Source organism: Kryptolebias marmoratus, linkage group LG13, assembly GCF_001649575.2.
Source record: "Kryptolebias marmoratus isolate JLee-2015 linkage group LG13, ASM164957v2, whole genome shotgun sequence".
NCBI classification, from domain to species: Eukaryota; Metazoa; Chordata; class Actinopteri; order Cyprinodontiformes; family Rivulidae; genus Kryptolebias; species Kryptolebias marmoratus.
The window spans coordinates 16,929,195-16,955,368 of record NC_051442.1 but is presented as its reverse complement, the minus strand read 5'-3'; the positions used below and the strand labels follow the sequence as shown (position 1 = coordinate 16,955,368).

Below are 26,174 nucleotides of genomic sequence, written 5' to 3'. Positions count from 1 at the left end.
TCTGATGTGTCAAGATGTCCACAGCAGATAATGTTTGCTGCAGAGAAAATCCACTCAGTAATTCTGAAGTAAATGACTTTGTGAATATTTGATGTGTTCCATGAAGTTGTGTTTAGGAGTCTTTAATTCTTAATATGACTTTATAATTGCTTAAATTGTGGCTGTTGCAGTTATTTATTCATGCATTTCTACTTTCTCTTTGCTTTCATTGTAGTAAAGTGCTTCAGTTTGAACTCCTTTTTTTAACAAGCCTTATAAATAATATGTTATTCTGCTAAATGACATTTTCATTTACTTTAGCATAATTTATTTATTGTCTAGTTATTATTTCTATCATTTCTCTATTTGATTTTTATTTTGTTTGTTTGTCTATTTGTTGTTCTGGGGCATAACTTTGTAGCTTTGCTAAAAAAAGGAAAAGAAAAAAAGATGTGATAAAATAGCTAGGAGAACTTGTGATACACTATATGAAAACACGCAAAGATGAGGCAAGTTTTAAACCATGCATTTTTTATGAAGCAATGCTATGCTGGTAGATTATGAGTTTTTTATGAATCATAGGCTGGCAATTTTTCTCAGTGTAGCTGTGACTGTTGTAACATGTTTTAATTGGTGTTTGTTTAAATAGACTGCAGAAAAAGTCAAATAAGAAATACATGCTTAGCATCCTAGCATTCCTTCAAGGCATGCATATTGCTCGCCATCATTTATGCCAGAGTTTTAAACTGATGTCACGATGCGAAGAGATCAAGTTCGAGCCATTTTGGTCAACATTTTGCATGATATCGCAATATAACATAGTCTTGAAAGATGTCTTAGTGCTCAAAGTATGTTTACTACCACACCAAACATTAGCTAAATATCAGTAAATTTCAATACGTTACAGCCATGCTTTTGGTTACTATAGTTAATTAGCTGTGGCTTCCATCTTGAATTTTATTGACTCCAAAAGATAATCAGTTGTAGATGTACATTTAATGTTTACTTTCTGAGAATTTCATCAAAATCCATCCAGTGGTTTATGAGCTACATAGTTTACTAACAGGCAAACACACACATGTGCATACACACACAGAAACAGGCAAACAAAGCCTAAATGACTATTGAATAAGAATCTAAAAGTTTTACAAATAGTATAGATATATATTTGGTTGTGCATAGTTTGGAATCCACCTTGTGTTTGTTATGCAGTCTGTGTTACCAGCGGCTTTGCTGAGCCCAACCGGTTTGCGGATCTGTGACCACATCGTTTACATATACCAGGGAAGCTCATGAACGATAGGTGAGCAGATAGTGTACAGGGAACATTTGGACTGATAGATAGTTCGGCCCCAGAGGGCCCGATCATCTGTCATCCACCCGGGGACGTGTCAGTGCAGCCAGCAACAGCTGTCCTGCCTCAATTATGAATCATTGGCCATGTCAGGAGACCTCAGACTACCTTATCTACGCCAGTGCTGCTGCCAAATGCCCACAGGGACTTTTTACTCAGTGTCTCTCTGCTGCACACACACACACATGTGCAGACACACACGCCTCTATATGTGTGTATGTATGTATGTATACACACAGGCATGTTGCTGTGGACTGTAATGAGTCGCGTTATTGTAGCTGGAAATTCAGCCTCAGCAAATACATTTGTGGAAGTGAGTATTTGGCTGACCAAGCACACTTCAGCACCAACCACAACATTATCAGTGGATCTTATACACCGTTCTATTCCATTTTAAGAATTGTGTTGAGGAATGAGAAAATGTGTGGGTTTTTTTCATAGTTTTTTTATTTCTTTCGCATTCTAGAAAAAAGGCTCTAAACAATGGGGGGAAAAACACACAACACTGTCCTCTGAGGAGCAAGTCTTTTTCCAAAAATCTATTCCAATATTCTATTTTCCTGCGACTAATCAAAAGACCAGAAAGGAGAAGGTCAACTCTGTCCTCAAGCTTCTGTCTTTTCCATCAACCCACAGTAATAAACACAGCATCCTGCAAGGCCATAGGTGCAATTGACAGACCCAGAACTGCACAAGGAATACAAAACAAAGAATATATACATTTTAAATAAAGTTTCAAAAGTATTTGCAGGATCGTATAGCCTATTCTTGTTGTGCTGTCTGCCCCCATTATAGAGCAGAGAGCTTCTTGGGAGATGCACATTGAAAATAATAGCTTAGCATTCCTTGAAGAAATGCATATCACCCACTGGCTTTCATTCCAAGACAGACAGGTATTTTGCTAACACACAGTTGACTCCAATGGTTTATGGCAAAGTTTTAAAAACAGATCTTGTGTGATCTGGTATGCATATGTGTTCGGAGTCACTCTCAGCTACCAACACTCAAAATTCTAGCTCAATATCTGTAAAATTTAGTGAGCTATTGACATCTTTGTGTTCACTAAGGTCGCTTAGAGAGTTTCTATAATATCCGTTCGCTGGTTCATAGGTATTTTGCTAACACTGCAGACAAACGACCCTACATGATCACACAGACAGACACAATGAAAAAACATTGTTGCCTTTTGCCTTCGGAGGGAAGGGTGCTAACCATGAGAGTGATAAAGATCCATCCTATCACATCTGAACAGAGATGTGTCAGGCTCAGTGTTTAATCTGTGACTAGAGTCCCACAGTTAGTCCCACATGAGGGGAAATACCAAATAATTTGTACAGCATCATGCAATTAACCAGTTCCTGCCTGCTGTGAAAAAAAAAGTAAAATAAAGATACAAATATTTCTCCTGGGGCTCTGAAATAAACAATCTGTCAAACAATCCCAACTCTTTCCCACATGACATATCCTCCTTATTTGCTAATGTATTCATTTATCTACGGGTGCTACACGCAAGCTGAGTGAACTATCCACTGAGACTGCCTCTGACTGATGTTTTATTGTTAAAAACATCTGGCGGTGCTCTGCAATGAACATTTACACTGACTCACAGGAGCTATTGCTGAGGTGGAAATGAGCCGTACGTAATCAAAATGATACAGTGGCACAATACACGGGAAATAAATGACCCAGCTGCTGGGGGCAATGAATCAACAGCTACTGGACTCACCAGCTGCAGTGTCATCATTACCATGATAAAACCCACCGGATTAGGCAGCAGAACATACTGGTAATGTGCCCAATTCATAGCCCCTCCATCCGCAGCTCGCATTTAAATAATCTCAGTGCACCACATCAAGGTTGTGCTTTTGTGTATTTTCCCAACACGTTTATGCAAAAAAAACAACCACAAAAAAAAAAACAACTACTCTTTGGTATTCATCATAAAAAAGTTATCTTAATTGAACATTCACCTTTCTATAAAAGAGCCAAGGCCATTTCCTGTTTTGCTCCTGTTGCTTTAAAGAATAGATTTGAGCAAATCAGCAAAAGCTGACTGTTATTAAAATAAAATAAAAACTGCAACCAGGAGATTAACATAATATTATGTTGTTTATTGTCATACTTGTCTCAGATGAGCTGAGAGACATTTTATTATTTTAACAAATTAAGTTTACAGAGATCATTATCGTCCACTGTCAAAGGCAAAGGTGGAGCGATAAGGTTTTTACTGATGTCTTTGTGTGTTTGCGTGTGTGTGTGTGTGTGAGAGAGAGAGAGAGAAAGAGAGAGAGAGAGAGAGAGAGAGTACAATCCCTGGGAGAGAAAACATTTTTCTCAGTTTTTGTGGCATCTATAGCAGCCTTTAGTTTAAAACTCTGGGTTGAAAAGCGGCGGGCGATATACGTTTCTTCAAGGAAGGCTAGGCCTTTAATCCTATTTATTTATTTATTTATTTCCTGCTGCTGTCATTGAAGCAGAAAGTATAAAACAGTCTGAGATGGGATTTTCTGATAAGTCTGATTCACTTTCTGACGCGCCTCCTTGGCCTTCGCAGCTCCGTTTATTTTGCGCAGTTTTTGCATAAATTCATGCATTGCTCATTACTTCTTGCATATTCCCTCGCCTGCATCTTTCCTCCCATCTTCATCACACTGCTGAATAAGTTGGAGAGAACTTCTGCCAAGACAGACATCTTCCTCGATGACAGCAAGCTGGGTGGAGGAGCAATTAGTGTCACCTGAAAGCATTCCTCTCGGGGATGGCTGGGCCTCGTGAAAACTCATCTCTGCGCAGCCTGGGTACCCCTAAAGAGCTCATCAAGATCAAGCTGGCCATCTTGACGTCCTGGCTTACTGGCCCACATCGCAGCTTGATGAAGGTTTCCTTTTGCCTCATCTCAAATTGATTAAAGGCAGCAAGCCTGTCCTGGTTTCCATCACTCTGTCAGGAGTGACACGTCTGCCATGTCCGGTGGCATTCATGCATTGTTCCCACAGCCACTGGGGCAGGAGGTGAAAAAGAATCACCAATTTCATTAGCCAATTTTACAAAAAACATAAAATAAAATTCTGGATTTAGAAAAGTGTTGACACTTGTTTTCGTTTAAAATAAACTACTTTCTTGTGTTCCTTTCAGCTGATGAGCGCGCTGGCAGCCACCAAACACCAACAAAAACAAATTTAATTCCCTCACTCATCAGCCACCCTGGGCCAGGGTCAACGCCTTGAGCATTTTGCTTCTTTTGTAAGAAATACTGGAATTAAAATGAGAGCGCAAAGGATCAATACGGCAATTCAGCCAGCACTGAGAGGGACCTGTGTGTCAAGTATTGGTGCTGCTTATTAACATGACTATTGATTGGAGTCAGAGGAGCGCGGTCGCCGAGGCAGCATCAAACACCAATCGTTAACCCTAAAGTCAGGATTAGCTGTAAACACTTGGCATGCTCTGTAACGTCTCCATCCTTAGAGGGGCAATTCATTGATGATTCTCCACAAAAGAAGAAGAAAAACAATAATAAATCCCTCCTAAGATGTAAATTTTGCACATCTAAGCCACCGAGCTCATTTAAATTTCTTAGGGTTTTATTCAACACTTTTTTTCTTTATTATTGCGTGAAATGATGTTTATGCATCTCAGTTTGCTAAACTTGGATGCTAATTTTTCCCACTGAGACTCAAGACGACTGATATTTTTATTATCATTAATTTATGGGAAAAAAAACTGTTGCAATATCGCAAAATGTCACGCTCAAAGTATGTGCTGTGAATGACACTCAACTATAATTTTAACTGAATAACTGTTAAATTGTTAAAGTGTTACAGGTGTTTTTATGTTGGCTAATACTGATCAGTGGTGGCCATTTTGAATTAGATTGGTCCAAATGTTAATCAGTTGTAGATGTATATTCAATGATGATTTCCTGAACGTTTCTTTATAATCCAGCCAGTGGTTCATGAGATGATTTGGTAACAGACAGACACACACACACACACATTGCTGCTGGGCAATAATAAATTGTTTATTACATTTTTAATCTAGCCGATTTGTCTAATGTAAAGTCAATTTTTGAAACCGAAATCACATTTGACTTGTCTAATAGCTGAGTCAATCACAGGGTTTATATTAATATATGAATTGATTGGGATACATTTAAAGAGCAGAATAAACAAAAGAAAAACTGCAAAAGTGTAGTTGGGGAAAACAGAAAAATTTAGTTGTGAAAAAGAGGAGAAATACAAAAGACTTTGAAATCCTTCCCATCATTTTCTTGACTGATGTCACTTTAATCCTGTCAGCAGATGGGAACAGTGCTGTAATCAGCCTCAGTAGACGTGTGAGGAGCTCTGTGCTGACTTCTATCCCCACTGCTTCCTACACATTACAACATCCAGGATGTTCCAAAAAACAGGCCAATCGAAAAGTGTGCAGAAGCTCACAGGGAAACTCCTCAAGACCGAGGCAGGTAGATCAGTGAGAAAAGAAAATGCAGAATTCAGAGCAGATGGCCTGGAAAAAGCTGATAGCTAGCTTACCTAACAAGATTTATTTGATCAAATAAGAAAAAAGCTCCAAAACAGATTTTAAGCCTTTTAATGCTACAGCCCAGCTCTAGAAAACCTCCATCTGCCTTGCACCTAAACCTTATTGCAAAAATGACTGGCGGATATAGAAATGTGACGTGCTTTAGGTAACACCAATTAACTAGTCAGAACACTTCCTTTTATATCTACTTTGTGGGAAAAAATAGTTCAAATCTTTTGAAGTCAGGTTCTATGAAGATAGGTCTTTGAATGACCTCATTTTAGAGTTTAATTCGGACCTGTTGAAGGAGTGAGTCCAAATGGAGCCAAAACTTAAGTGGACTGCTGCTGTCCGGAAACAACTCTAATCTTAAAAGTTTCAGATTAGTATACGTTTACATTCTCAACAGTTTAGCATTACATGATTATTACAGCATAAAAATATCATGATACGTCTTTTGAATGTGCCCCAGGCTGAAACAAAAGTGTTGCAGTTGCTGAGTCTATTTGCAATTGCAAACAGTAAAATGAAATTTTAAACAGTGAAGTTGTTTTAGGACAGCAGCAATCCACTTTCGTATTGGTTTAGTTCGTCAATAGAGTTAAAATAAAGTATATTTCTTCAAAACTGAGGTTGCTCAAAGAGTTATCTACAACAGGAAAGATATTTGTTGATAACCTTCTCACATAACCCAATGGAAAAAAAAATTATCTGAACTATCACTTTCATTTGGTAAGCACTACAGAGCCAGAGCTTGTCATTAACAAAAAATAATATTCAAATCCAAATTCCACTGAGAGTCAGTAACATGCAAGTCAAAATATTTTATTTACATTTTGTTGAAAGAGCTGTTTTACATGGCCATAAAGCTATCAGTTCACATATATACTGAGTGTCTGCATTAATAGAAATACAAGGTTAGTAAATGTAAAGTCATCATTTTTTAAAACATGCATGAGGATGTGGAAAAATGAAAAGGAATCTTTAAATAAGCCCGCTTTTATCATTTATTACTGTAACCACCTTTGTTTTTAAAGCTATTCATCATCTCTAACCTTGATATAATATCTGGGAAATGTCATACAAAAATCTATAATTTATGTCTCAAAGTTAAACAATCTGTAGCAATCTCTTAAAGTGATAAATACGCCAGGTATAATTAATTTATTTACTAAATGTTGTGCGAACTAAAAATATGAAGTGTTTTTTTTTTTTAATGCTTCGAGTGTTTACTACGTTATTTATCTGTGTGATGAAAGTTGTGATATATCAGCCTCTTAATATTTCCGCAATTATTCTGCAAATAAATCACAATGCGGTCAGAATCAGCAGCTGGGGCAATGCATTATAAGCTGTTAGAGGGGTTGAACAGTAAGGCTGAGGGCAGTAAATTCTCCTGATACATTTTTTACCGTGTAGACTAAATACAGGAAAGGTCTTATCGTGTTTATTTCTTGCCTATATTTTTGATTGCACTTGGAAGGGTCTTTATTTACTAAAAGTGACACCATCCCTTTTTGTATGGAGTGTTTGACTAAACCATTGGTACACAAAATCAACAAATATGTATTTCAGTCCTCGTCCACATTCGTCCTCCAGATTATTCCTTTAATTTAATTAGCATGCTCTGCCCTTGCAAACTGCCGGACTGTCAGCTATAATGAAAACTCCCTTCCATAACGAAGGCTGGCTGCCAAACTACGAACATGCACTTCAACCATAATGTCTCTCCTACAGCTCATCAACTCAGAGTTGTCAGTGAAATGTCAGCCCGTGGTTGGCATACCAAGACCAAGGAAATTGATTGGGTTTATGGAATCATTGCAAGACTGGCAACCAGGAGGCTCCAGTTTGGATTTTCCTTTAAAAGGTTACATTTGGTGATTTCTTTTTAGGTTTCTAAAGCTTGTTACATTTATTATTTTTGCCTTGATTTTGCTTTTACTCTTCATTAGAACTTGAAATTTGGAAAAAAGACCATACAAATATTTTTATTTTCTGTTTATTTGAATGAATATTTATGAATGAATATTTATAGTGTTTATATTGAATGAACTGATCTTTTTACAGAAATGATGGCATCCTTGTTATCTTGGAGAAGGACTTACCTTGGAAGTGAGATATTTGCAATGAACACACAAATTCTTAACATGTTGCTTTCAATATATGGAAAGGTAGCTCTAATAAATTTTACCAAAATAAACTCCTCCAGCAGGTTATGTCTTCTGACACTGGGTTTATTTCAAATACTTTGACACCAGGTTAGCAGACATGTGTATTCAGTGAGAACAGGTCAGTATGAGATTCTTATGGAATGGTGACCTTGACAAAAAGACCATGGTTTCACTGTATATTGTGGCATTAAAGCATAAACAAATCTGATCTTATTGTGTTTATTTAAAAACAAAGATACAACTGCTTAAACTTATGCTGCTACTTAAAAAAAATTAGATACTGAAATAATATTAAGCATTATTATACATATAATATCATATATGATTTTTTAAAAATATTATTTTGGTTTAGGTTTATAGATGTAAATAAGGAGAATGAGAGAATCTAAGTCATGTTCTCTTTAAAATTGAGTAAAATCGATGAACACCTAAAAAATTAAAATAAATTCTCACTAAATTATATGTACGGTGCTAAAATAAGAGATTTTTTTTTCAGTGTTAGTATTTCTCAGCTGAACTTTACATTGTAAAGTAAAAGTAATGTTGAAAGCCTGATAAGCTGACGTTAGCTCGTAAATTAGCCGGGTGTAATGCAGAAAACTAAAGACCTAAAGAAAAACATGAAATAAATATCCACAAAATGTATTTATGGCAACAAAAGGGGGAGGGGAGAGCATACCGGCATTGGATACAACCTGGGTAAACCACATACTGTCTCTGGTATGTCATTAAAATGAGTGTAAACTTCCAAAACGGCATGATAAGAAAATATCAGTGGTGCTAAGATTAGTACTTTAAAACCATGGTATGCCTTTAAACAAAAAAGTGACCCATAACCAGTGTTCAGTCATTCTCATGCATACATACAGAAATAAAGAAATGAAGCAGCTCAGAGTGACGGTTCAGTAATAGGCTGAAATGTGAAGCCAGTCTAAATGTGAGTTAAATAATGTTTAATTTAAAAAAGATTGTCTGAACGCAGAGTTAATTCACATCACTGCTAAGTGGTCATCTTCATGCGCTGCAATCTGTGAAACTGGATTGTTTTCAGGAGGAAAAGTCTCTCTCACACTCCTGGTCAGGAGGTATAACATAAGATGAATTAAAATCCCGTCTCTCCGTCTTCAGTGAGCGTGTGTGTTTTCTCCCTGTAACAAAGACCTTGGCTCGTCATTTGCATAGTTTGCTATCAAATAACTCCCTCCTTTGATTGTGGTGAGGAAAGGACACAGTGGCCCCCATCTATCTGCAAAGTACTAGAATGAATTGCTTCCTCATGGGTTTTCTTCCAGCCTAGTTGCAGTTTTTAAAGTCACAAAAGAAATTTTCTACCAAATGCACTGGAGAAGCTTGCGAAAGCTGAGAGCTGATACATCAAATACATGTGACTGTGTGAGTGTGCTTGCAGGTGAGTGTGTGCCTTTTCTTATAAGTGGTTCAAGATTTACTTAAGTTACCCAGAGGAAGTCTTCAGAGAAAAGCACACTCTCAAACATATACTCTGTCAAGACTTATCTTAGCCTTCCAGAGGCAGCAAGACAAAGCTCACACATTTTAAAGTCTCCTGTGGTAAATGAGGCGTTTGAGGAATTGCAAATGCCGGGGAACACGCTCACACTGACAGTTAATTTTTATAACCTTTTGTGTAGAGACTTACCGAGCAAACATTCAACCTTAGACAGACCCCCTCCACCCCCACCCCCATCTCTTGTGCCCTCATCCACCCACTCACCCCAGTAATTCACTGCCTGTCTTTATCGAGGGACAAAAGACCAGAAAAATCCTGCTTCAGCTGCAACCAAAGAATGTCAGAGTTGTTCACTCGTTAAATGAAACATTCTGCTGCAACATAATGTTGCTTTAATAGGTGTTCTCTAAAGCACCAAACAGGGTAGTTCAAGTTAAGATTGGTATCATTAACACTTTACATTAACAGCATTAAACTGTGTTTTGTTTAGTTTTTTTTTATTTTTATTATTTGGTGTGGCTCTACCCCTCTGCTTTATTGAGCTTAAGAGCTGTTCTGGATTATTTTTTTTATTTTTTATTTTTTTATTTTTGGGAGGTTTAACATCTTTCAGGTGCAGTTTTATTTTTGGCATGTCTCTCAGCTCTCTGTCAGTAGTATTTGCAGGTACTGACAGCTTGTTTGGAGTTTAAAACAAACTGTTCCCGACCTGCCTCGCAACAAACAGGAGAACGAGTTAGCTACTAACTGGTGAAAACGGAGCTTTCAAATGATTTCCTTTGGGCTGATGCGTACCAAAATAAAGGTACAGAAATATTAAATTTGCAAAACACCAGAAATGTTCTCCAACGATGGTGACGCTCAGAATATGTCTACAGTTTGCTTTAGTTTCTCCTCGTGTGGTGATTTAATGCATGTTTAAATTTCATTTCTGAATTTAACAAACTGACAGTTAATTGAAAAGCATGATTTCAAATGACAATCATTATAATGATTTTATAATACCAACCTGAACCTCAATGCCATATCCCAGGTAGACAGTAATCAAGTAGCTGCACTCCACACCAGACTCAAGTGGCTGTAGGATTTCAACGTTACCTTCCGACTCAGTGAAATTCATTCCGCACGGCTCTGTGGGAGAGAGCAAAAATAAAAGTGATTTCCTTTTTCCCTGACCACTGATCTTTCTGACAGCCCACCTGTGTCTCCCTGCCCCCCAAAACCCCTCCAACTATCTCCGCAGATATCCTCTTTGATACCGCTTATCTGGGCCCTCAGCCCTCTGTGACCAGTGGAAAGGACAGGCAGGACACATCAGGGGGAAAAAAATCAGATTGTTTTTGACACATGAGCAACTCTGTTATCCCCAGCGGACGGAGGGGAAGAGCTGTGTGCAGAATGCAAAATGAACAGACATGATGCTGATGACCTGATGCTTAATTTTGAGTCCTCTGGGATGCATCTGTTAATGATACACCCGGTTCTAAATTTCCTTCAGAAAAAAAAAAAAAGACATGAGATGTGAATGCTATTTATGGCACAAAGTCATTTGAATGTTCTGCTGCAGGAATATCAAAAGAGGGAGAAAAATATAAACATGTTCACCTGACGTTTGCATGGTGGTGATGGTGGTAGCTGTGATGACAGCTGATCCTGTGCTGGTAGCTTCTTCCTGAGAGGATGAAGGGAACTTGGAGAGTAAATGATCAGAGCTGCTTTTGTTTTTTACAGCCATTTCCCTTGCTTGTCCTTTTTCCATCATTGCCGAGATGGGTGCAAAAGTGGCACCACTAGATAAACCCCTGCCTTGTGATGAGGAAGCCACTGGGTTGCTTCTGCTATGTGGTGTCACTTGAGTAGTCAGGAAGTCTGTTGTTGGCTCCACTCTGTCTGACCCCTTGGTCTTCTCCTTGGCGGACTTCTTCTGAGGCAGAGAGATGGGTGGTGCGGGGGTTGTGGGAGAAAACGTGGTCAGCGGGGAGGTGGCAGCTGCAGTGGCAGTCGTGGCAATGTCCGAGAAGGCCGGGGCGTCCTCGTGGGGCACAATTTGAGTAACAGCGTCTCCTGCATTTGGAGCAGACACAGAGCCTGGCATGGTGGGATGTGCAGCTACAGAGCCGTCCTTCCAAAAGAAATGTTGGTCACCCTGGAAGTCCCTTGTAAGCAGGTGCTCGTGGAGGAGGAGGCCCTTGAAGATGGGCTGGTGGTTGGGCATGTTCATCGGTGAGACAGTAGTGATGGAATGGGCTTCACTTTCTAAATCCTGTGTTGGTACATGTGTGAAAAGGTCTCTGTCTTGGTCTAGTGCCTTCCTACTGATGCTGTGCATTTCCCTTGGACCTGAGAGATAGAGAGAGAGAGAGACAGAAAAGAAGGCAAACAGGTCTATCAATCCAACAGGTTATATTCATATGAAATATAAAAATGCTGCAAGCTTGTAGGCTGGAAAAATCATGGTTAATGAATTGAAAGTCTGTCCTCTTGTGTAACTCTTCCTCACACAAATGTTATTTGATGTCAGTGGAGGTCAGATTCACTTTTAACGATTTCATTTATTACTGTTCATGTTATATTGCTAAAAAAAAAAAACCATTGTTCCGTGAATTATTAGAAATTGTCTTTTTAAACACTCCAGTTCACATTGTTTACTCTTTTATACAACATAACAGACTACATAAGACTATATACATTTTAAACATCTTTTCTCTGGAAGTCCAAACTTTTCCTATTTAGTTCTTGACATGATACACTCTACATTTTAATTCAATTATCATAAAGGGCACTCTTTCGAGGGTTCTGTACCTGAATAACGCATAGAATGGTGCAAAGCAACTTACAAAAAGCCAGTTTATTAAAACTAAATTGAACAGTCACAGCCTGCAGGCAGCTGTGTTACAGAATGGAAAAACACTCTGTAGAAAGTCTATTTATTTACTGGACTGAAAAAATGCACTTATCGATGCAATACGAAGAAGGACTTAAAAAATGCTGGTGTACTAAAATAGGTAAGTAAACAAAACTGATTGATATATTAAGTTAGTTAACTAATCTATCAGTGTAAAGTGCAAATAAGCTCAGAAGTTTACATTCATTCAACATGGGCATGAATGTCATATTAACTTGTAGATTTGAAAATACTTTATTTAAATTAATATTTTACACAACTTCAATGGGTTTTAAAAACAAGAATTGGATGCACAAGTTTGGTTGTATTGAGGATTTTCTGTAATCCGCACAAGATCAAATTTATACATACAGGTTCAAATATACACATTTATTCTCTTAAATTTTTTACTAAGTGGTGCTGAAGGTTTGAGAATGTGTGTTAACTTGAAAAGGCCAAGGCCTGGTAACTTGTTCGTGATCATGATTGACTGCAGCTGGTAGTTTCTTGTTGCCAGGCCAAAAATCAAACAGCACTTACTGGATTGATCAATACTCATCTGTCACCCTCAGATAAAAGGAAAGGTTAGGATGTTCAGGAACAACCTATGAACCACTAAGATGTAACCCTGTCATGAACTGGAACACCAGCAACACTGTCTACAGTGAAGAAAGTTTTACATCATCATGAAGTGAGACGATGCAAACATCTTCAGACTCAATGGACAAACCAAATACCTTCTAAAGAATATATATTAAGATGAGACAAAAAAAATATTTTTGACTGCAATAACAAGAAGTACTGTATGTTTGGAGAAGTCAGGGTGAGACTTTTAAACTTAAGAATACTGTACCAGCTGTCAAGTATGGTGGTGGTAGCATCATGCTATGGAACTGGTGACCTGTTCAAAGTAATGAAATGACAAAAGAGGAGGACTACCACTAAATTATTCAACGTCACCTAAACTCAATAGCTAGATAAGTGAAACTTGGACACAACTGGGTGTTCCAAAGGGACAATGACAATGATCCCAAGCCAGAAATGAAATTCATGCCCAAAATGAGTGGGTGTAAACAAAAACTGTTTCATGTATTTTATTTATTATATAAAATTTTTATAAGAAATCATAATGCATCACACATCTTTCAGATGTACGGACTGTAAAACAAATTTTCCTGCAGTGACTTTGCCAATCAGATAAAAAAGGGAAAATATAAATAGATGGAGTCCCCGACAGATACCATTTAAAAATTAGAAACAGTGACTCAAAACAGATTATTAAATTAAAAACCGAAGGTAATTATGCAACAGTTTGTCAACTTCTTCCATCTTTACAGCACCTGTCTGATTAGACTAAATCACTTTAGGGTAAAATACCCCACAGCAACAAAGCCAATAATTACTTCCAATAACATACAAGGCAAATTTATCTGGGGTACAAAAGAAAGAAGAGCTTAAAAGCAATTATAGTGGTTCACCACTATAATTTCTGTGATTTCAAACTTTGGAAAAGCTTTTTTCCCTGCCACTCTGAGACACAATGATCAATCATCCTATGCTGTGTATTTTCTGCAGCCAGATAATTGCATTGTGTGTCCAAAAGGACAAGTAAATTCCCCATTACCAGCAGCAGTTTTCTCCCTTTGGTTGTTTGGAGGAATCTGACAAATAAATTGTTCTCCCTGATGCACGTCCTCAAATATTCCAGACTGCAGATTGGAACTTACTGGAGTCGCTTTGATGCAGCAAGTATTGTGAAATAAATAAATGTTCTTGAACTCCTGCTCCTTTATGGGTTGTGATTTATTCATTAACCTAAATATAAGCATGTTTTAGTTTTATTATTAATTTTTTACAGTAAGGTTGCAAAACAGTGATTGAAAAAAACAATCAGATGATCGTGTCTTGTTGCTTTTACCTTGACATACATAAAAGTCTTTTTTTTATCTTCAGCTCCTCATAGTCCTATCTTTACATGGTCCATCTTTATCAAGCAAACCATAAACAAATATAAACAAATAGTGTTTATAGTCATTCACATAAAATACTTTTATTAATGATTAACAGTTAGGATGCTAAACAAGCTACAAGAATGAAATTGCTGACTAAAGATGTTTTTAAAAAAGATAAACATTTAGAGAAGAGTCGATTAGAGTTCATGTCATCAAATTTCATGTGTGTGTTAACGTGTCAACATGAAACAATGATGCCTGTTTTGACACCTTAATTAGCCTGCGAATGGGGGGGACTGTTTGCCCTAATGAGGCAGAAAAGCTGCCAGCAGATTCTGATTGATGTATAAAAAAAAAAAAAGAAAAACAGACATGGGAGGCAAATGAGTGAGATATCCCAATGTAAATGTTTTGGTTAGAATACCCGACACTGATGCATGATGGAGCCTCTGTTGAACATCAAGACAGATGCAAAAGCAATTTGAATTGTATGATTCGACTAAATATAGTAACAGATATTGGTTCAAGAAGCAGAGCAAATTAGTTGGTCCATGTCTGTGTGCATGTGTTAATGTGTCTGTCAGTTACCAAAATAAAAAAACAGACATCGGCTGCACAAATTATTATAAAACTTGAATAAACTAATCATTAAATGTACATTTACAATCGGTGAATTTATGAAGTTAATCTGGTTCAAGATGGCTGCCACAGTCAATTGAACTTTAAAGCCACAAAAACGGCTATAACTCAGTTAGTTTGACAGATATTGGAATAGAATTTGGTGTGGTTGAAGCTATTACTGATCCCCAACAGATATTCTGAGCACTAACAGATTGCACAGGATGTTTGTTTAACATTTTGTCATTAATTATTTGGAATCGACTTTGTCTGTCTCCCAGCAAAATACCCCGTGAATCACTAAACAGATCTAAATGAAGCTTTCAGGAAACAGTCATTGTGTGCATGTCTACAACTTATTACCTTTGCGAGCTAATCCAATTTAAGATGGCCGCCACAGCTAACTGACCTTAGAAAACACAAAAAATTGCTACAATTCAGTCAGTTTTACCAAAATTGTGCTAGAATTTGATGGTGTAGTAACTGAGATTCGTTCACAACACATACTACAAATGCTGCTCATTGTGCAAAAACTTTTCTTAAAACTTTGCCAATAACTGTTGGTGTCAACCCTGTTTGTCTGTTAGCATAATATCTAATGAACTACACAGATTTTAATGAAACCTTCAAAGACTAATCAGATGTTCATCTACAAGTGATTTGGTTTTGGAGTTTATCCAATTTAAGATGGTTGCCACAGCTAATCAACGATAGCCATTAGAAAAATGGTTATAACTCAGTCGGTTTTGCATATATTGAACTCAAATTTGATATGGTAGTAGCTGAGAGCCATTCACAACATATACTTGGAGTATGACATTTTGTGATGTTGCATGAGATTCTACATAATGTTATTTTCAAAAATTAACCGAAAAACATGCAACTTGGTTTGAAGAACTGACATGAAAGGTGGTGGGCGACATGCAATCCTTTTGAGATTTCTAGGCCTTTAAGTCTTAAATGTTTGGAAAGTCATAGCTATGTGGCTATGTAATTTTGTACCCTAATCTTCAGGTGTAATATGAAAAAAATATATATTTTACAGTTGGAGGCTCATTTTGAATCAGTTCATTCAAAGTCCAATAATATATTTTTTGAGGGGAAATGAAACTTTTTTTTTTTTTATCTGCATGGCCAGGTGCCAAACATTCAGCCAGCGAATGGAACTTTGTCATTATTGCTTCTCGGCAATTCTCATAACTGGAAACATACATTAAGGTTATAAATAAGTAATCATGTCTGAATAAAAGTAAAAATTAACTGCGCCACCCGGAGGCTCTGTTTTCCTCATAAAACTTTGAAAGTAATTGAATGCCCCCTGCAAGATTTTTGCTGACGCCGAGTCGTTTTAGCGCCATCCAGCAAGGCTAATAAAAGTTTGATCAGGCTGTACAAGAGGCACAGTAAACAATTTTGTTTCAAAGCCCGTCCCGGGCTGACAGAATTGACACATGGTTTTACATTTTATACTGACAAACACAACACCACATTCATCTTTCTTCTGGCAGCAGAAGCAATTCAAAGAGCTTCTGATGTTTTAGGATGGAGTAGAAAAAAAAAATTCTTGTAGCCTTATTCTGTCACAACAAGAGCAGCCTAACAGCACTATAAAGGCAAACTAAGCATATTTGACATGTCCTCCTACCAGACTGAATAAAGAGTGTTAAGAGAGGTCTTCATAAATGATTGAAGCACAGAAGATTGCCCCTCCTTCTCGCCCCTTTTATGAAAGCACAGATGAATCTCAAGCACACACTGCTGCGTGATAAAGCTGGAGGGAATATATTTAGCCGAGATTAGTGTTACTCCTGCAGCAGACTCTAAACTAAACCAATCATCTTGTGTTTTTTTTTTTCTTCTTTTCTTTATTTTGTCTCTCCTTCCATCTCTATGTGTGGTGCAGATTTCGACCGTCCGGTTGCTGTTCTTCAGTCAGAATATCGAGTGAGCGCGGAGAGTGAGAATGGAGGAGGTCGGGGCTGAACTGGAGTTTCTCAAACACAGATCAATACGGGATCAATGTGTGCAGGTTGGAGACCTCACTGTTGTGATTACAGAGAGAAGAAGTACTGCTACCAGATTGTTCTGATCCCTGAAGCTTAATTGGTTGTTTATAATTGAGGTTTAAAAGACAGGAGAGTAGGATATATATTTTTTAATTTTATATGCAATTTGCAAAGCACGGATGTTCAGCTTTTTCTTTAAATGGTACTTAATAATTCATCACCTTCGGATTTTGCTTTTTTGAATAGCATGGTCAGAGGTTTGACTGTATATAATAAAAGTAAAAAACATCAATAATGTAAGTAATTAGAAAAATTTCTGAAGAAGTTTTAAAGGGTGCCAATGCAGCCGCAGTGCAAGATCCCAACATACATCAACTTCTATAAAACCAACAGTAATTTGGGACTTCCTTTTGTAATATGCTAAGCTGACAAAAAGCATAAACTGTATAAGAAGTGTAAGAAAAAAAACAAGCTCAAAACAAGTAGCTCATTAAGGTCACCATGGCAACCTCACACCTGTGCCTCCCACTCCCTGACAGTGTTCTTAATGAGACAGACAGATAAAAACACAAATTAAGGCTCAAATAAACAGTCATTGTGCAAAATAATAAAGGTTAAACCTAAAAGAATTTCTGAACTGTAAGTGGTAACAGCATCTGGTCGTCAGGCATGTCAGTTTTTATGTGTCTGCAGCGTTTCATGTAGGAGATATGCCAAGTTAAAAAGACCCCTCACTTTCAGTTTTCAAGAAAGTCCAAAAGTCCGATAGCAGAGGGAGACAAACTGGGTAAAAGAACACAAAGGTACCTATATCCTGATGTATGAACTTTATTATAAGTGTAATACAAGTTTGTTGAAGTAAGATGAATTTGTTTGCAAAAATTTTGAAAATTTTAGACAGAATGTGGATGTCACCACAGTAAGTTGAACATCCTGGGGTAAAATCTTGAAACAAAATTATAAAATCTAAACTGTGGTTGTGTAAAAAATGCCAAAAGTCAAATTACATGTGACTCATTTAAACTTTAAATGATGTTTCTACTGTGATGTTCCTGAGCTATGGAGCCCCAAATAGAGCTGGGTTTTTTGACGTCTTTCACCAAAATTCCAATGTTAATTATGTCAAAATATTTCAAAGCTTTTGACAAATTTCATTGACACTCTACAGTGTACTGCTGCCAAAGCCATAGCACACTATTCTCAGTCGAGCTCCATTTTTTTATGCTTTTTGAAGTTTTTTGTTATGTTTTTTTTTAAGCAACAGGAGTTGTGAATTGAAAATAGTCACTAAAACAGTGAGTTACAGGTCAGATAGTAATAAGGGTGCTTCAATACTCGTGCTTGAGGACCCTTAATAATTAATTTCTATCTTTTTATCTTTTTTTTCTTAACAAAAAAAGATTAAAATGGTTTTACTTCAGCTGGTTACAACACCAAAATGATATTTCCAAATAATCTTTTCATATAATAGAATGGAATGAAGCTTTCTTGGTCCCTCAGTTGTACAATTCCAGAGTATTGACAGCAGAGTGATAGGCAAATAAAAGCACATGGGCTACAAAAAGAAAATCACACATTAATGCTCACTTTCAAAACAATAAAAATATAATAATGTATTTAACAACAAACCTAAAGACTCTTTTCTGCATGAAGTACTTCTACAGGTTTTTGTTTGCAGTTTAAAACTCACACCTCACTGCCAACCCTTTCACAGTTATTGTGCTTGAAGGTCTCAAATCAGCCAAAGATGCACTGAGAAAAGATGGCACAAGCAGAGCACATTCAGAGCTAAGTGATCTTGATGCGCTGTGTCAGGTTCACAAAATGGATGTCATGCTATCATAACCCTCGACACACTAGGAAGTTGCATCAAATCATTTTAGCAGCCAGACTTGTGACAAGATTTATAATAAATCAAAACTGGATGACAGATGGTAACTCTTTTGGAAGCTGTTGTTACTCCGCAGCTCGTTTGGGCTTGATTTAGACCCGCAGCTAAAAGTAGCAACGAAAAGTCAGCACACTCCAGGGGTTATATGTGTGCGCTTGTATCACGTCGCACGACACCGTAGCTGGTTAATTAGAACTTATTCATAAATTAAAGGTGGTAATTAGCATGATAGAATGGGATCACTGTTATCGCATTCAGAGCTGTGACACAAATACAATGCAAAGCCATTAATTGTCCCACAGGAAACTGTTATTTTCCTTCGTCAGTACAGTGAGGACAGCAAAGGGAAGAAGTGTGAAAAGTAAGAAGAAACCCATGGTGTCAAGCTTTCTTATTATAACCAGCAGTAATGAAACTTGTCCATCTTGTTTAAATGTAACTTTTTTTTAACATAAAACAATGATCCAAATAAACAAAGATCATTCAGTACAGTTTTTCTGCACCATCAGGTCAGTTGCTCAGAAATGGATGTGAAAGTTTTTTTTTTTTTTTTTTTACATTAGGCTTTTATTACATAAAACATCATGTAAAGACAACCATTAAAAGCCTCTTTTTTTTTGGTACAACAAATAAAAATTAGTTTTGGTTAAATTCACAGTTTCTCCCACCTCTATAGATAAAAAGAAACACGCTTAAAACAAAACCTAAAAATATTTTTCACCATATTTTCTGCTAGGTTTTGGGTGAAGTTAAGGCCTACATTTATATTAGGCTATCTTGGCTTAGTTACTGAGTGGCTCTGGGATCAAAAAGCATAAATATGACACCACGAGCATCATGAAATTGAGTAAAACTGGAGGAAAGTGTCAGACTGTAATTCTGGAGACTCGCCACAAATTTATGCCAAGCTGGCAGCTCGCTCATTTTTCATCAGGGACAGACTTAGAAAGAGATAACACTGTTTTCACCGCTCTTGAGTTTTAAAGTACATTTACAATCGTGACGTCTGTAGATCTATTAATGATCAAATATATCCAGGTGTGCAGTTTGACATTTGCAGAAAAGGTACAACCTCGTGCTTCGTCCTGACATGACACAGATTTACAACAATCGCTCAGTCCTCACCGACTGAAGTGACAGAGTGAGCAATCACAGGGGAATGCTCCTTAAGAAGGCAGCCGACAGCCTCTTCTATAAGCTGGCCTATCTTTGGAGTGATCAGCGAACACTCGGTTCATGGAGAGCGCACTAATAAGATGGGACAAGCCACACTCGAGACAAACCACTGATTGACATCAATCTCCTAATATCCAGGGGAGGTTATTTCCTTAATATAACAGAGAGCCACTAGAAAAGCAAATCAATAAGAAGCTTCCTCTGGGCTCAGAGACAACTCCTTCAGGTCGCGCTCGACATGACTCCTTCTGAGTCTCTCGCTGGAGCTTCGCACTAATCATTTCATTTGAACACAGAAGGTGAAAATTTCCTGTTAGCAACGTTCTCTGCTTTCCCTACAATTTGCGAGGAGTCTATGCTTGTTTTTATATAATAGAGAAAAATAATGGAGTGAAACTGATAAACGATGCCATTAGTTGGCTTAATGATTTATATATATATATATATATATATATATATATATATATATAGCTTAGAAAGAGAAAAGAAAGACACTGATGAAGACTATTCGAAACAGCAAATGTACAGACATGGACTATCAAAATCCAAGAGAGATATTGTACACCATTCCTGGTTCTAAAAAGGGAAGGCTAGAGTGGCAATTACAGATGCCTACTTTTTCTTCTTTTTTTGCCTCCTTTACTTTTTTACAAATTACAAGTATGAAAAAACATCCAAAATAAACCATTCCAAATACCAAATCAAATTCCAAAAAAAAAAACTGTCTAAACACAACATGTTTTCATTCCTTTTTCTTCCAACACTCAAAAAGATTAGCATTTTTATAACAATTTTGACATGTGTTTAATCGCTTTTAATATTCACATTCTCCCAGTTCTTTGCTTTAACTAATACAGAAGTTTACTCCCCGAAGGTCCCTTTAAGGGTGATATCTCACCAAGCTTTGACTGCATACAGACAAGTTGGTGACTAAAAACTGTGAGAAAATACATGAATTTTTCATTGCAGTCTCAGTCAGCTCTGAGTGTTTGTGACAAGTAAGAAGTAAGCTCTGATTTGAAGCAGCCAGGTTTATCAAAATCATGGTCTATTTTTGTGTTCATGGCTCGCAAAACTGTACTCTTGGACGTGCGCATTATTTTGTATGATATAATGCACATATGTTTTTGTACATGTCCAAAACTCCAGTGACAGGACTGCGAGCCTCTGCGACTCACATGAGGAAACTGAGCAGCCCAAAAAAGTTGCAATACATTCTGGAGACATTCAGGAGGCACTCTCATGAATGCCATTTGCCAACTAGTTGCAGCCCAGTGAGGGTACACCTTTAACCCAAAAGGACAACCCCATAATGTTGTCGATGACCTACATGGCTTTTTAGAATACGGCTGGATCACAGCAAATTTGGAAAACCTACAGTGTGAAGGCAATCATGGTGCTGCTACTCACCAAGTACTGACTAAAAAGAGTTTCTTTGCTATTTTCCTGTCCCCAAGACACTCTCCTACACCCATCATGACACAACAAATGAATTTCTCAAAGATTCAGTTATGCACAAGAAAACTGTGCCATGCACAACAGTATTGCCACGAGTATCTGCTCCACAGTGGGTTGTTTGCATGTCCTTGTCACTGTCACAGTTTTAGCTTAGGTATGACGCCAGCTTGGCCAGTCCTGCTTCAAATTTTCCATGGCCAATCCACGTTGGTGCATGCTGCCCCTGAAAACCTCACCAAGGTCCTCCTAAGTCCAATCACATTCTGGCTGATATTTTTTATGTTGCAGCGGGGTTGTCATCCAGTGTGAAGGGGACCTTAATAAAACACAATGTTTAAATTAGTCCTCATTAAGGGCATCTTGAAGATGAATATTCCATATTTACGTATTTAGATTACAGAATTGCTCTACATTTTTATTTAAACTGCTCATATCACATTATTGTTTCTCACAAATTAAAAGTACATAAACATATTTAAGATTCAGCCACTGTGCAAACACTACAATATCACACATCAGATTATTCTTGCTCGCCTGCTTTGTTTTTTGCATCATGAGGACAACAACATGTTGAAATGAGACTCACTCTTATCTCCCATCTGCCCTTTGACTTCATTGAGCGGAACCATAACTTTTCCTTTTCATTTATTACGGCCTGCCTATGTTACGGTTCGTTGGGTTTTGTCCTTCAGACAGACTTTAGAAAAACGGCTTTAATGGTGCTCATAAGCCCTGACCTTTAAAGTGGAGCAGAACAAATACATCGTTTTATTTTTTTTCCCCCCAGCATTGCAATTTGCATGAAATCTGCAGAGAAGCACTTACGCTGCAGGGGGTAAACAGGAGCTCATTAAACAATCTTAACTCTCTAATAAATGTTTGAATGTATTTTAATTGGTCATGATTTGTTTTAGAACTTCCTTAACCATCTCTCTCCTGTAAAACACAGCCATCCTTATTTGGGCTTGCTCTTTGCAGCTTTCAGTATTTTTCCCTTACACTCACATTGTGGAAAATAAATGCATCTTGTAAAAGCAGCTCCTCTATAATCATGGCGGGATCTGTCGCACGCAGAAACCGAACCCTTGTTGTGTTTCAATTTACCAGTGCGCTGCATGCTGGAAAATTCTGAGAGGAATGTCTCTTTTCACACTTCATTTCCTTCCATTAGAGTAATTCATCTTTTCATTTTCTTCCCATTTACTCCGTGGTGAAGTCAATTACTGTGATAAAAAAGCTGTGGGTGAAATAAGACCTACAACTTTAAAATCTGTCACAAATTACTGCAGACTATTGTGAGGAATTTGTCTTAACGACTCCTACAAAGTTATGGAAGTTCTAGAATAAAAAAAGGGAAAGCTTTAATTGGGGCTTTTTCTTTCATTTTATTATTACCTTTTTTACATTTGATTGTAAAAAGCCACTTTTGGCTCTAAAATATGTGTCAGATATACATGCTATATTATCAAGAGTGTTCTTTAAGAGGGCAGGTTGTACATCTAGCTCTACCCTTGACAGCCCACACATTAGTGTTGAATCTAAAAGCTACTTGATTGATGTCACACTCTCTGCCCGTCATTCAGTGATTTCCTTGCCCCATAACAAATCCATCAGCTCATGGAAAACACTACTAAAAAAAGAGTATGGCAATTTTCTACCTCATCTGTGAAGTTGCTATAAAGTGACATGCGTGTGTTGGCCATTACACTTGTCAATACTCTGTATCTCATGGGCGGGCTCTTGTCGTAACGCTGAATTAGTCACAGGCTAAGTGCAAAAAACAAGAATGACTCATTTCTGCCTCAAGAACTCCTCCAGTTTTTACCAGACAGCACAGACCATCTGAAAATCAAAGCATGGAAAAGATAGCTCTATTGCTTTTGGCAACAAACACAAGGCTCTTCTGCTCGAGTTAATAACGCTGGTATTCTGCAACAATGATGGTGTTTGGCTGTGCCTCAGAGAAAGTTTAAAAGTCAATGAGGTTGCCCTGCTTGGTATCCTGGTGTTTACATTAGTTTACTTCTGTTTCCATTCTCAATATTGACAAAAGCTTTTCAATCAGCAGCTTTTCTTTGAAAGGGAACGTTTCGAGATAATATTTACTCAGTCCTAACAACAAATACTATGAATGATTACTATCTTACCTGTTGTAGATAGCTCTCTGAACAACCTCAGTTTAGAGATAAATAATTTATTTCTGACTGGACTGGACTGACAAGCTAACAGATAGTCCAAATGTGACCGAGACCAAAGTGATTGCTGCCTATTTAAAACAACTCCAGTCTCAAAGATTTCACAGTTATCTATGTCAACACTATTTATAAACCTTTACAACTCGGTGAATTTTGAATTATATAGTCACCTACAATGAGTTCTATGGTTTGGAAGCACCGATAGAACCACTAAAAGCTAGGTGTAACATTTCAAGTGCAGTTTGATGGCACTTTCGGCAGGAATGCCAATATTTCTGCTGAAATAGACACGTAAAGTGGTATAGATAATGTAAAAAACATAAAAAAGCATTGGCTGAAAGTGCAAGAAAACATTTTAGACTGGAGGTTTTCTAAGAGAGAAGCAATGTACTTTGATTTTGGCCCCACTTGGACTATTTGTTAGTTTGTCATCCAATCAAAAAAGGCCCATTCAGGCCAGAAATTTTGATTTAAAAGAGTAAGACGGGCACAGTTTTGTTGGAGGACTGGCTTTTATTTATAAAAATGTTGTTAGCATTTTTGTTAAATAACCAGCATCCTGAGCTGCAGAAGTGAAACATACTTGTGTTTTTCCTACTTTTTCATGCCAAAATGTCTGCCTTGAAATTGGCCTGTTAAAATCTATTTTTTCAAGTTGAGGTCATTATAATAGCTATCTAAAACAGGTAACATAATAATTGTTCAAAACCTTTCCACAGAGCCCCACTTCAAAACATTTGAACTATCCCTTTAAGCATCCTTGCTGTGAAATTGATGTTGTGTTTGTGCCTTGTCAAGTCCAGAACAACAATCCTCATACCTTCTTTCTTTCCTGACCAGCTGTTCTATTGTTTGCCACTGAGTGTCATATAAAGCTTTCTGTACACCCACACACACAGTACACACACCAGGACAGCACACTGACAAAACCAGCTTTACTGCTGCTACCATAGTTTCCTTGTATATCAACCCACAGTCATTTTTACATTAAAAAAAGTCTATTTACTCAGCAGCAGTGAAAACCCACAAGTGTCAAAGCAAGCCATTAAAAAAGTCCTGCTGAGTCATGTTTCAGGACAATAATAAAGACGCCACTTTATAGCACTTTTCTCTGAAAAACAGCCGGAGCGTTTGGCGCCATGTCTCCAATTGTGCTCGTAGTGTTCTGATCTTTTGCTTCAGGCCAGTGCTGCACATTTCCACTTGCTGCCATGATCAGCTTGTTAGGGAGTCATGACTTGAATATTATATTTCATCTGTGATTTCTGATACGGCTGCAAGGCTGCCAGACACACAGTGCGGACCAACAGAATCAGCTGTAAACCTTTCTTCCACAAAATAAAAAGATTCCCGTTCCCTTTCTATCAGCGTCTGTTGTTAAAACCTTAGTTTGGTGTGTACTTGAATGAGAGAGAAATGTCTCATGATGCTGAAAACTCAGAAAGAAATAAGAGTGAACATATTCAAGCGTTATTCTTGACCTTCGACAATTTGCTGCTGGATGAAAGGGGGAAAAAATAAGATTGACAGAGTTTAGAACTGAAATGACTGTTTTTGCACTGTTAGATTCAGGGCAGCGTGAGTATTTTGTGTGCACTGAAGCAGGCAAGCGAAATAAACTATAATTGGTCACAGGATTGAGGGAAAAAAGAGAGAAGCCACAGAGTGCATGGACACAGTGTTTGAAATTGATGAATGTTTTGACACATACTGTAATGGCTGAATCTCTTTGAAGGAAAGAAAGCGATTCAGATAGAATCCCATGCAATTAGGTTATCATTCATGGAGGGTGATATTATTATTTTTTTCTCTTCTTCTAAAATTGAGAGCCATTTTAGAAACCCACATCTGACCCTGGAGACAAAACAAAAGGCACAATGACATATAATTATTAGCTGAGTGACGACAATGTTTTTCACATTAGTTCTTTTACATGTCAGTTTGGACTTTTTAAAAGCCTTCGCTTCTCCTGTCCACTCCAGTGTGGTCTTTTCACAGAACTTACGTTAGGATCGCTACTAATCAGCAAATCTCACCAATTTCAACTTCAAAGACTAATTATTCAAAACGCTACAATGTGCTATAGAGACCGTGATTGGAGCGCTGCAATGCCGGAGCCGCATCAAGAGGCCGCATGTGATGTTGAAATTACTTTTATGGGTTTTGGCAGAGGGATGGCAGAGAGCAAAGCCAGGTGAGAGCCTGTGAGTACACAAGTCTCCAAACATAAACGCTGTAAAGCAAAACACAAGCTGACGATGGGGAGGTGAGGGGAAACAATATTAACTCTGACAGTGATGGATGGCGCTGCCTCCTGCAGAGGGCTGATAGAAACACGGCCCTTTAGAGCTCAAGCAAGAGGTTCTAGGCTAAAAATTGCATCCCAGGTGTTTTTGCATGCATAATTATGCATTTTGTGCTGTTTTAAAATAAAAATGGATGGGGATTTCTGTTCTGTTTTATCGGTATTACTGAACTAACCTGTTAGTGAAACG

General features: G+C 37.7%; 1 protein-coding gene across 3 annotated transcripts in view; it reads right to left on the bottom strand.

Moving 5' to 3' along the window:
* The window catches only part of LOC108233887 (seizure protein 6 homolog), a 115,679-nt gene that overhangs the window by 42,545 nt on the left and 46,960 nt on the right, over positions 1-26,174 (bottom strand). For all 3 annotated transcript variants that reach the window (XM_017412643.3, XM_017412642.3, XM_017412641.3), the window contains exons 2-3: positions 11,105-11,839; positions 10,509-10,630 (exon numbers count right to left, since the gene is read on the bottom strand). In XM_017412643.3, the coding sequence (XP_017268132.1) occupies positions 10,509-10,630; positions 11,105-11,839 (857 nt within the window). The remainder of the gene's footprint in view (positions 1-10,508; positions 10,631-11,104; positions 11,840-26,174) is intronic.